Raw genomic sequence first — 12,236 nt, forward strand, 5'->3', positions numbered from 1 at the left:
TGTAGACACACAAATCTGATATGTGGTGTGATTTTTGGATTAGTGCCATTTATCCCCAATTTCAAGAAAGGTTAATGTGCGCTAGTCCAAATCACAGTTCACAGTGGTTTTGTCTCTGCTGTGGCAGCTACACTAATGCCTGAAATTCTGTTTGTGAACAGGGTCTCTGTTCTTCAGCACTGTGTACAATTCCATTACTGAAATGCTTTGAGCAGCATTCCAATACCTCCCTTGCCAACAAACTTTGTCATAGGCATAGTACCATGACCAAGAATTTTCTTATTGCAGACATCTTTTAAAAAATTCCTTAATTCCTCTCCTGCAAATACCATTGATTAATGTCTGTATTTTTCTTTAGGAACGTTGGAATGGGTTCCTGCTCCATGTTTTCCCGGGTTGGTGGGATTATTGCTCCCTTCATCCCTTCATTGGTTTGTCTGCACTTACATTTTTATTTCTTTATATCTTGCTTAGCTCTGATGTATCAGATGTTTGCAGGGATGGGGGAAATAGGATAAACTGTGTATGATTCAAGATCTGTAAAATATAATCAACATGGAGGACATGTCAATATAGTATCATGATTCTCCATACATGGTGAAGGACAGCAGGATGTAGCCCGTATGTAGGCAAAACTCCCACCACTTGTTTCAGTCTGTGTTTTATCCATGTAATGATTTCATGAACTGGCCTATACGCTGCAACAGCCTGACCACTTTCAAATGCTCAGATACTATGGTGGTGAGCCTCTCCTAAAACCCTGAATAGGCAAAGTTAAAACCCAAGCTGGCTTGTAGGATTTGCCATATCAGATGAGATTGTTGTACTCTCTTTAGTAGTTCTTATCCCCACTCTGTCTGTGGCTAATGCTAGAGATGAATCCCTTCATATAAATTGCCTCAGCAAACATGTAGTTCTGGAAATGGATAGGGGAAAGGGAAGGAATGATGTGATCAGTTTATTCCTTGAAATGTGAGGTTTGCGGTTTAACCTTAATATCGTAATGGAGAAGAGAGAGGCAGCCTCAACTGGCTTCACTCTCACAAGATGCATGCAAATTAAAATTCGTAGCTAAGTGTCATATTTCTAGATGTGGATATTTGTGTAGAGACCTGAGATACTTAAAATCCCTGAGCCTGAATCTTGCAGTAGGCCCTGAACAGAATGAGAAATCAGGGTGATGGGGAATTACATATATTATGTATGGTATAGTGACCTGAGGTATTTGTATAAAAATAAATGGTCAGATTTTCTTCTGGCAGAAAGGAACTGGAAACTGCCAACTCTGACCAGGTGACAATTCCCTCTGTGGGGTGGAGCTTTCTTGCTTCTGCATCCCCTCCCACCTGACTCGGGCAAAGGGGTCTGTCCGGAAGGCAGGGTTGAGGGTATTCTGACTATCTGGCCTTTGGGAGTTCATTGCTAGATGGTGTAGACTATACAGCCCCCAGTGTACTCCAGGATAGGCTCAGGCCAGTGTAGATCTGCCTGAGGAAGTGTCCTAAGCTCCCTGACATGGGTGGTGGTGGTGATCGGGTGAGTATATGGGGAGCACTCCATTCTCCTGTGTCCGGAAAGAACTTGGCATTGTGGAGAATCTGAGCAAACGATCTTAAACAAATCATCAATTTGAGACTTCATCAAACTTAACATATGTCAGCTTTGCGTAAATATGGGAACAAATAAATGTTGAATTGGGGAGAAAAACTGTTTGTTTTGGGAGTTCCCCCGAGCACATTTGTAAATAAGGTTTGTCTTTTTGGTGGGGGAGAAAGTTGAGATTGTATATATTGGTGATAAAACATTGTGCCTTTATGCCTGGTCATAGTCTAATATTGTGTTAACTTCTCCTATCTTGATTTAGAATTTTTTCACAAATGAAAGTGAGACTTAAAACTTAACTGATTTTTTTTTTTTTTAACAGTTGCATCTAAAGGTTCAAATTTTCAAAATGAACTTGCCTGGCTTCTCAATTTGCCTGAAACTGTACATTCAAGTTTCTGGAGTTCCATTTTAGGCAACTCACACTTTTTCTCCCCCAAATTTGATTTGGCATTTGACATCTACTCAATTTGTGTGCACAAATCAGCGTTTGTGGAAAAATTTCATAGCCAAGAACTTGAATGCATGAATTTAGCAAGGTAACCTATTTCCCTTTGTTCTCCCCCCACCCCACCCCCCGACATTCTTGTTAAACCCTGGATTTGTGCTAGAAGTGGCCCACCTTGATTATCATACACATTGTAAGGAGAGTGATCACTTTAGATAAGCTATTACCAGCAGGAGAGTGGGATGGGGGGAGAGAGAACCTTTTGTGGTGGTAAACACCAATTTTTTCATGGTTTGTGTGTATAAAAAGATCTTCTGTACTTTCCACAGTATGCATCCGATGAAGTGAGCTGTAGCTCACGAAAGCTTATGCTCAAATAAATTGGTTAGTCTCTAAGGTGTCACAAGTACTCCTTTTCTTTTTGCGAATACAGACTAACACGACTGTTACTCTGAAACATGAATTTAGCAGGCACTTATTTAAAATTCGTTCCAAAACCTGTGGATCCAGAGGTTCCAAGCATTTTTGAAATCCTCTGTTCCGATCTTTATGTATCATGAAGGCTACATTTTAGTCACAGGTATTTTTAGTGAAAGTCATGGACAGGTCCCAGGCAGTAAACAAACATTCATAGCCCGTGACCTGTCCATGACTTTACTATATACCCCTAACTAAAACTTGGGGGTGGGGGGATGCTTGGGACCCTGCTGGTGCTGGGGGGAGCGTTGCTGGTGCTCGGGGGGAGTGGGGGAGGATTGGCAGGAGTCGCAGGCTCCCTGCCGGGCTCCACATGTCCTCACAGTTGTGGCCGGGGGGGCTCCAATTGCTGCTCCCACCCCAGGTGCTGGCTCTGCAGGCGCAGCTCCCACTGGCCAGGAACCGCAGCCAATGGGAGCTGTGGGGGTGGGGCCTGCGGGCATGGCCAACGCGTGGCGCCTCCTATCCCCTCTTCTGCCTATGCCAGTGAGAGCCAGGGAGCCTCCCTCTCGTGCGCCCCCGCCCCCAGTAAGCGCACCCTCCTGCCCTGAGCCCCCTCCTACACACCCAAACTGCTGCTGCTGGCCTAGGGGCTGAATCCGTGACTTCCATGACCTCCGTGACAGACATGCAGCCTTACGTATCATACCTGTGATGGGTTCCCCACGGGGTGCCACCTGGAACTGGGGTGTCACTGAGCCCACTTGACCCACCAGCCTGGGTTCCCTTTACACAGTACTACTGTAACCAGCCTGTCAAGCCCTCTTCCAGGCTTCAGTCTGCACCTTCACCAGCACACATACAGGTAGGGACACAGCCATCTTCAGAAACATACAGATGCTGTGATCAGTTCTGCAGGGGAAGGTTTCAGTTAGGGAATTTCCCAATTACTCAACTGCACACACCCCCCTCTGGAGGGTAAAGCCAAAATTATACTGTCTTGCGCTGCGCTGAGAACTGTACAGCCTAAGCTCATGAAATTCGCCCCCTCCCTCAATGTGGAGAGGAATATACACAACTTTCTGCCCCCAGTTATGACTCCCACACACTGGTTTTAGACCAAGCAAATATAAGTTTATTAACTACAAAAGAGATTTTTTTTAAGTGATTATAAGCCCTCGGATCGCTACCCCTTCCTACTTCTCCACGTGGGCACCAATGATACTGCCAAGAATAACCTTGAGCAGCTCACTGCAGACTATGTGGCTCTGGGAAGAAGGATAAAGGCGTTTGAGGTGCAAGTGGTGTTCTCGTCCATCCTCCCTGTGGAAGGAAAAGGCCCAGGTAGAGACCATTTGAATCATGGAAGTCAATGAATGGCTGTGCAGGTGGTGTCGCAGAGAAGGCTCTGGATTCTTTGACCATGGGATGGTGCTCCAAGAAGGAGGAGTGCTAGGCAGGGATGGGCTCCACCTAACGAAGAGAGGGAAGAGCATCTTTGCAAGCAGGCTGGCTAACCTAGTGAGGAGGGCTTTAATCTAGGCTCACCGGGGGAAGGAGACCTGAGGTAAGTGGGATACTGGGAGGAAGCACGAGCAGGAGAGCGCAAGAGGGGAGGGCTTCTGCCTCATACTGAGAAAGCGGGATGATCAGCGAGTTATCTTAAGTGCCTATACACAAATGCAAGAAGCCTGGGAAACAAGCAGGGAGAACTGGAAGTCCTAGCACAGTCAAGGAATTATGATGCAATTGAATAACAGAGACTTGGTGGGATAACTCACATGACTGGAGTACTGTCATGGATGGGTATAAACTGTTCAGGAAGGACAGGCAGGGCAGAAACGGTCGGGGAGTTGAATTGTATGTAAGAGAACAGTATGACTGCTCAGAGCTCCAGTATGAAACTGCAGAAAAACCTGAGAGTCTCTGGATTAAGTTTAGAAGCCTGAGCAACAAGGGTGACGTCGTGGTGGGAGTCTGCTATAGACCACCGGACCAGGCGGATGAGGTGGATGAGGCTTTCTTCCGGCAACTAACAGAAGTTACTAGATCGCAGGCCCTGGTTCTCATGGGAGACTTCAATCACCCTGATATCTCCTGGGAGAGCAATACAGTGGTGCACAGACAATCCAAGAAGTTTTTGGAAAGTGTAGGTGACAATTTCCTGGTGCAAGTGCTGGAGGAACCAACTGGGGCAGAGCTCTTCTTGACCTGCTGCTCACAAACAGGGAAGAATTAGTAGGGGAAGCAAAAGTGAATGGGAACCTGGGAGGCAGTGACCATGAGATGATCGAGTTCAGGATCCTGACACAAGAAAGAAAGGAGAGCAGCAGAATACGGACCCTGGACTTCAGAAAAACAGACTTTGATTCCCTCAGGGAACTGATCGGCAGGATCCCCTGGGAGAATAACATGAGGGGGAAAGGAGTTCAGGAGAGCTGGTGGTATTTTAAAGAATCCTTATAGAGGTTACAGGGACAAACCGTCCCGATGTGTAGAAAGAATAGTAAATATGGCAGGTGACCAGCTTGGCTTAACAGTGAAATCCTTGCTGATCTTAAACACAGAAAAGAAGCTTACAAGATTGGACAAATGACCAGGAAAAAGTATAAAAATATTGCTCAGGCATGTAGGAGTGAAATCAGGAAGGCCAAATCACACCTGTAGTTGCAGCTAGCAAGAGATGTTAAGAGTAACAAGAAGGGTTTCTTCAGGTATGTTAGCAACAAGAAGAAAGTCAAGGAAAGTGTGGGCCCCTTACTAAATGAGGGAGGTAACCTAGTGACAGAGAATGTGGAAAAAGCTAATGTACTCAATGCTTTTTTTGCCTCTGTCTTCACGAACAAGGTCAGCTCCCAGACTACTGCACTGGGCAGCACAGCATGGGGAGGAGGTGACCAGCCCTCTGTGGAGAAAGAAGTGGTTCAAGCCTATTTAGAAAAGCTGGATGAGCACAATCATTTTCCTGGAATTTAACTAACCAATCCTAACATATTGTAACATGATTATTTAACTAATTATATCCCACCACCTTAATTAGTTTACACCCAGCAAAATTAATTATACAGCAGACAGAAACAATCGCAGAACCAGACAGAGATTATACAGACAAACAGTGGGGAAATGGGGACTACAGTGATAGAACAAACACAGAAATGAGGATTTCACATCCCAGCTATTGATAAGTGAGTTCTTGCCAGACAGGAAGCTATCAAACTAAGTTTCCTTTTACATTTTCTAGGCACTTCCCTTTCGCTGGAGGCATAGGCATTATCAGGACAGGATTGTATTCCTAACAGCCCAATAGCACCTTATTTCAATGTGACTAGTTTGGAATGTGAGGAGGTGACCGGTCGCTTCCCAGCTTATGGCTGCGTCTGTGCTTAGCCAAAGGCCTTAGCCTAAGAACAGGGCCTCAGACTGTCGCAGTAAGAGAAGGACCTTACACTGGCAGACAGTGATTTTGATTCTTTTATACCTCTATAACTAGCCAAGGGATAAGATTACACCTAAATTCTTAGAGTATAGGCCTTTACAGACAGGCCTGAATATCTATATCCTAACAAAGGCTAATGGCATTTTGGGCTACGTAAGTTGGGGCATTGCCAGCAGATCGAGGGACGTGATCATTCCCCTCTATTCGACATTGGTGAGGCCTCATCTGGAGTACTGTGTCCAGTTTTGGGCCCCACATTACAAGAAGGATGTGGAAAAATTGGAAAGCGTCCAGCGGAGGGCAACAAAAATGATTAGGGGACTAGAACACATGACTTATGAGGAGAGGCTGGGGGAACTGGGATTGTTTCTTCTGCAGAAGAGAAGAATGAGGGGGGATTTGACAGCTGCTTTTAACTACGTGAAAGGGGGTTCCAAAGAGGATGGATCTAGACTGTTCTCAAAGGTAGCTGATAACAGAACAAGGAGTAATGGTCTCAAGTTGCAGTGTGGAGGTTTAGGTTGGATATTAAGAAAAACTTTTTCACAAGGAGAATGGTGAAGCACTGGAATACGTTACCTAGGGAGGTGGTGGAATCTCCTTCCTTAGAAGTTTTTAAGGTCAGGCTTGACAAAGCCCTGGCTGGGATGATTTAGTTGGGGATTGGCCCTGCTTTGAGCAGGGGGTTGGACTAAATGACCTCCTGAGGTCCCTTCCAACCCTGATATTCTATGATTTGAGATAGCAAACAGATCAAAACAGATTACCTAGCAAATAAACAAAAACGCAATCTAAGCATAATATACTAAAGAGATTGGATATGAGTAGCAAATTCTCACCCTAATTGTTGATTCAGGCAGTTTGTAGAGATTAAGGGGCCAGCTGCCCTTGCTTGCAGCTTAAAACCCCCAGATATTGCTTTCACAGGCTAGAAATCCCTCTAGCCTGGGTCCAACCCTTCTCCCCCAGTCCAGTCCTTGTTTCTCAGGTGTTTCCAAGCGTCTCCTTTGGGTGGGGAGTCAGCGAAGAACCCTGATGTCACTCTTCTGCCTTAAATAGCTTTGTCTCCAAGCTTGGTTCCCGTGCCTGTTCAGTGGAAATACACTGGTATTCCAAGATGGAGTCCAGTACAGGTGACTTGGTCACATGTCTGTAGGGTCACAGCAGCAATGACTCAGTCTGTTTGTAGCATCCTCAGGAAGGCTCCCTGGTGGGAGATTAACTTTTTCTAAGACCTGTTCTCCGTAATGGCCCTTTCCAGCCAGCCATCTAGACTGTGTGCATTCTGCCTAATGGGCGTTCCCCAGGTGTAAACACATTTGTAATAGATGCATAAACAATATTCCTAACTTCAGATACCAAAATGATACATGCATATAAGTAGTATAATTATATTCAGTAAATCATAGCCTTTTCAATATCTCACATGATCAATCTTGCATAAAATACGTTATAGTTATGCCATAATTATCTCATAATATCTCTATGAAGAACGTGGTGTAATGTGACAATACCTACCTCACAGGGTGGCTGAAAATTAAGTGCTTGAATATGTAAAATGCGATATGTTTGCCCCCCTTTCCTTAACTATCTCTGCTCTTAATTTCCAGAAATCCGTGCAGTGGTCTCTGCCATACATCGTGTTTGGAGTGACTGGCGTGTTGTCGGGGCTCCTGAGTTTGTTGTTGCCAGAAACACTGAACAGCCCTTTGCTAGAGACAATATCAGACCTGCAGGTGTGCTCATACTGGAGACTGGGGGACGAAGCTATGTCATTGCAAGCACTAGGCGGCTCACGGGTACATCACTTTTCTTAATACTTCTCCACCATTGTAGTGCATCGATTACAGCTGTCAACTTTAGGAGTGCCGAACTAGATGGTGCTTAGTCTGTGGATGACAGGCTCCAAGGGGACACTGGGGATAGTTTAGTGATCTTACCATCATATCTGCAATATTCTCTGCAAGTGCAGGCTCAGATCCTAGCTAGGTCAACTCATCCCTCTCATGCTTGGTGAAAAAGTTACAACTTTCCATTTAGGATAAAGGACCCTAACACAGAGATCTCTGCCTCTGTCACCTCTAGTCTGCTGGGTCCTATAAGGCTGGTCCGTAAGACCTTTCAAAAACCTTATCTGGCACAAGATGCAGCAGCTGGTTTATGAGGGAGGGCTGTGCCTGTATTCTATAATCTGTGCAGGCTTCCACTTTTTGTTTTTGGGTGCAATTTAAGATGTTGGTTCTAACATACAAAGCCTTAAATTGGTTAGAACCTGGTTAACTCTGATGTCTACCTCACACCTGACCGTAGTAGCTGAGATTAGTTGAGATGCATGATCTAACAGCTCCCAGGCTTAATAATGAGGAGACTTGGAGGCAAGGTATTTTCAGTGAGGTTTACTTGACTGCTGAGTTTGCTTCCCTTTGTTCATTCATCAGGTTTTGTTGACCTTCCAGTCATGTCTTGGTGTGAGAGTTCTTTCATCTATTTTTTTCTCCTGGGGAGGGAGAAATAAATGAGTGGAAAGAGTGATTAAGTTTGGGGAGGGATCTTAGGTTTCTTAACACTGGTCCAAAACGTATAAGTATTGTAGGGTTTATAAAGATTATAGATTGACTTGGAGCACTAGAAGGTACATCTTGTCACATTAAACGAAATGAAAAAATACTCAGTCTTTAGGAACACGCTTCCCCAGATATACATCTGATTTGAATCCAGATAAAACAAAAGGAGTCAGATTCATGTCTGCAGAGACACTGTCTACTTCAGTGAAGTTACACCCAAGATGGCCTCTGACACATTATACATTTTTTAAGACAATCACAGGTAAAACATATGGAAAATGAAAAGCTGTTAAACATTAACCCTGTCTGATAAAGGTGATAGAAAAGTCTGGTGGAGCTGCCATTAGGATTACTTAATACATTGTTCTGCTGGATACCCACTGATGCCTAGTGTACATTTAAGTTTTGCCAACATACTATGTCATAGACTCGATTAGCGGAGTGATTTTTTTTCCTGACATAGCTGTGTTAGCAAATGCCCTAGCGTTATACCATCAGTGTAGTGTTATACCCCAGTTATACCATCAAAGCCATTTTGCTGGAATAGCTTTTTTTTCGCCCTCCTGGTATAGATGCAGTTTAAACCAACTCTTTTGCTGGTAAAAACTGCATCTATACAAGGAGGATTTGCTGGTACAACTGCACTGGCAAACCCCTTAATTATCGACAAGGACTGGGTATAGCCACTTTACATGATTCATAAGAGCTGAAATATTTGGATAATCTCCCACTGTGCTCAAAGATTTGCAGAGAAAATCTGACCGTGTCCAATGTTGTTAGTCTGGGTTGGGCAAAGTAAGAAGACTTGTCTGATTCTATGCCAGGGGTTGGCAACCTTTCAGAAGTGGTGTGCCAAGTCTTCATTTATTCACTGTAATTTAAGGTTTCGTGTGCCAGTAATACATTTTAACGTTTTTAGAAGGGGTCTCTCTCTCTGTCTATATTATATAACTAAACTACAGTTGTACGTAAATTAAATCAGGTTTTTAAAATGTTTAAGCTTCATTTAAAATTAAATTTAAAATGCAGATCTTATCAGTTTAGTGTGATCCTTGCCCTTGCTTTTCCTTGCTGAGTTTTCCAATGTCCCCAGGCAGGCAGTGGGCTGAGCGGGCCGGTGGCTGAGATCCCGGCTGGCAAGGGGCTGGCAGCCGGAACCCCGGGCTGGCAGCCGAGTGCCACTGAAAATCAGCTCGCGTGCTGCCTTCGGTATGCATGCCATAGGTTGCTGGCCCCTGTTCTATGACAATACATGTGTTAATGTTTTCCCCTCTTCTCTGGGAGCAGTTGCTTTGTGGGCTTTTAGGTCTGTAAGTTACATACACTGAGTGCGATAATTCTCCATGTCAAGGAAGACCCATAAATCACTGATACACTGCTACCTCGATATAACACGTTCCTCGGGAGTTAAAAAATCGTACCGCGGTATAGGTGAAACCGCGTTATATCGAAGCCACACACGTGACGTGCTGATCCACCAGAGCGAGCAGCCACACCCCCTGGAGCACTCGTTTACCGCGTTATATCAGAATTCGCTTTATATCGGACCATGTTATATCAAGGTAGCAGTGTATTATAAAACTGTAATGCACAGGTTGGTTGCTGCCTTCCATCCCAGAGGGCTGTGTTTCAGGGGTGCTTCGTTTATAGGGGGGAGGGATAGCTCAGTGGTTTGAGCATTGGCCTGCTAAACCCAGGGTTGTGAGTTCAATCCTTGAGGGGGCCATTTAGAGATCTGGGGCAAAAACTGGGGATTGGTCCTGCTTTGAGCAGGGGGTTGGACTAGATGACCTCCTGAGGTCCCTTCCAACCCTGATATTCTATGATTGGGTTCTAAAGCACTTCAGAATCTGTGAAAGACAGATATTGCAAGCTGAACAGGATTGGGCTGGGTCAATACTTGGATGAGACATTCAGGGAAATCAAAAGGATATTTTAGGAAATGGTATTTGTGATTTTTGTCATAAACAAGGGAAATGCAGCCTAGATGGAGTTATTATAAGATGGTTGCATAACTGGTTGAAAAACCGTTCCCAGGGAATAGTTATCAGTGGTTCACAGTCAAACTTGAAGGGCATAATGAGTGGGGTCCCACAGGTATCAGTTCTGGTTCCAGTTCTGTTCAATATCTTTATCAATTATTTAGATAATGGCATAGAGAGTACACTTATAAAGTTTGCGGACAATACCAAGATGGGAGGGCTTGCAAGGTTTTTGGAGGATAGGATTATAATTCAAAATGATCTGGACAAACTGGAGAAATGGTCTGAAGTAAATAGGATGAAATTCAATAAGGACAAATGCAAAATCCTCCACTTAGGAAGGAACAATCAGTTGCACACATACAAAATGGGAAATGACGGTCTAGGAAGGAGTACTGCAGAAAGGGATCTGGGGGTCATAGTGGACCACAAGCTAAATATGAGTCAACAATGTACTACTGTTGGGGGGGGGGGGGTGAACATCATTCTGGGATGTATTAGCAGGACTGTGGTAAGCAAGACACGAGAAGAACAATTTTTCTCCCTCCTCGTTGTAACAACCTTTTATGTACTTGAAAACTTATGTCCCCTCTCAGTCTAAACAAACCCAATTTTTTCAATCTTCCCTCACAGGTCATGTTTTCTAGACCTTTAATCATTTTTGTTGCTCTTCTCTGGACTTTCTCCAATTTGTCCACATCTTTCCTGAAACGTGGCACCCAGAACTGGACACAGTACTCCAGCTGAGGCCTAATCAGCGCAGAGTAGAACGAAAGAATTACTTTTTAACCTCTGAGGATAGGACAAGAAGCAGCGGGCTTAAATTGCAGCAAGGAAGGTTTAGGTTGGACATTAGGAAAAAATTCCTAACTGCCAGGGTGGCTAAGTACTGGAATAAATTGCCCAGGGAGGTTGTGGAATTTCCATCGTTAGAGGTTTTTAAGAGCAGGTTAGACAAAGACCTGTTGGGGATCGTCTAGATATTGCTTAGTCCTGCTATGAGTGCAGGGGACTGGACTAGATGACCTCTCAAGGTCCCTTCCAGTCCTGTGATTCTATTATTGTTCACAATTTATCACCCATTCCTTTAGTCAGTGCAGAGCACAGTTCCCTACCAAGGTATTAGGGGGTGCTTACTGCTGGAAATGCTCTGTCTGAAAGAATGTTGTTCATCCAAACAAAATTTCAAATGTGTGTATTTTCGCACTTGCACCACTCTAACCTTTTGGGGGGGGGCGGGAAACAATTCCCCTCTTATATGTAATTAGTGCAAGTCGGGCAACTTCCTTTGCTTGGAGGATAAGAATGATCTCGTGGCCAAAGTACAGCCCTGGGAGTAGGGAGATCTAGTTTCAGCTCTCATTTAGCAAATTGTCTCTGCAGTTCCCTTCTCTACCCCAGATAGTCACCTGACTTGGATCGCAAGCCACAAACTTTTCAAGTAGTGAAAATAGCTTGCAGGTATGTATGTTGCACACCCTTGCATTGTAGATTGCAAGAGTACAGAATAGCCTTTTGTCCCACAGTTTCTCCCTTTCCAACAGTTTCAGTGCCTGCAGAACCTCTTTCCCTTTGTGTCAGGCATAGTTAGTTTTTTGCTGTTTTGTTTTTTCTCGTAGTTAGCTTGTTTTGTAAAAGCTTTCTGGTCCCATGAGTCTCTTTTCACCTGTGTTTAGGCTTTTTATATTGCTGGCTAGTTGGAGCTTTGTTTATCTCCATGGCAGGTAATCCTGGCAAATGCCCTTTTTTTTTTTTTTTTTAAATGTGAAGCTTGTGTAGGAAGATGT

The 12,236-nt window shown here is 44.3% G+C and overlaps 1 protein-coding gene across 4 annotated transcripts in view; it reads left to right on the plus strand.

Moving 5' to 3' along the window:
- Positions 1–12,236, plus strand: part of SLC22A15 (solute carrier family 22 member 15) — a 48,984-nt gene that overhangs the window by 28,707 nt on the left and 8,041 nt on the right. For 2 of the 4 annotated variants that reach the window (XM_048818521.2, XM_048818493.2), the window contains 2 exons: positions 359–431; positions 7,514–7,702. In XM_048818521.2, coding sequence (XP_048674478.1) covers positions 359–431; positions 7,514–7,702 — 262 coding nt within the window. Of the gene's footprint in view, positions 1–358; positions 432–1,924; positions 2,447–7,513; positions 7,703–12,236 lie in introns of those variants that run through there. The other 2 variants (XM_048818501.2, XM_048818511.2) reach the window with 2 other exon arrangements.

The sequence above is a fragment of the Caretta caretta genome, chromosome 1, assembly GCF_965140235.1.
Source record: "Caretta caretta isolate rCarCar2 chromosome 1, rCarCar1.hap1, whole genome shotgun sequence".
Taxonomy (NCBI): Eukaryota; Metazoa; Chordata; order Testudines; family Cheloniidae; genus Caretta; species Caretta caretta.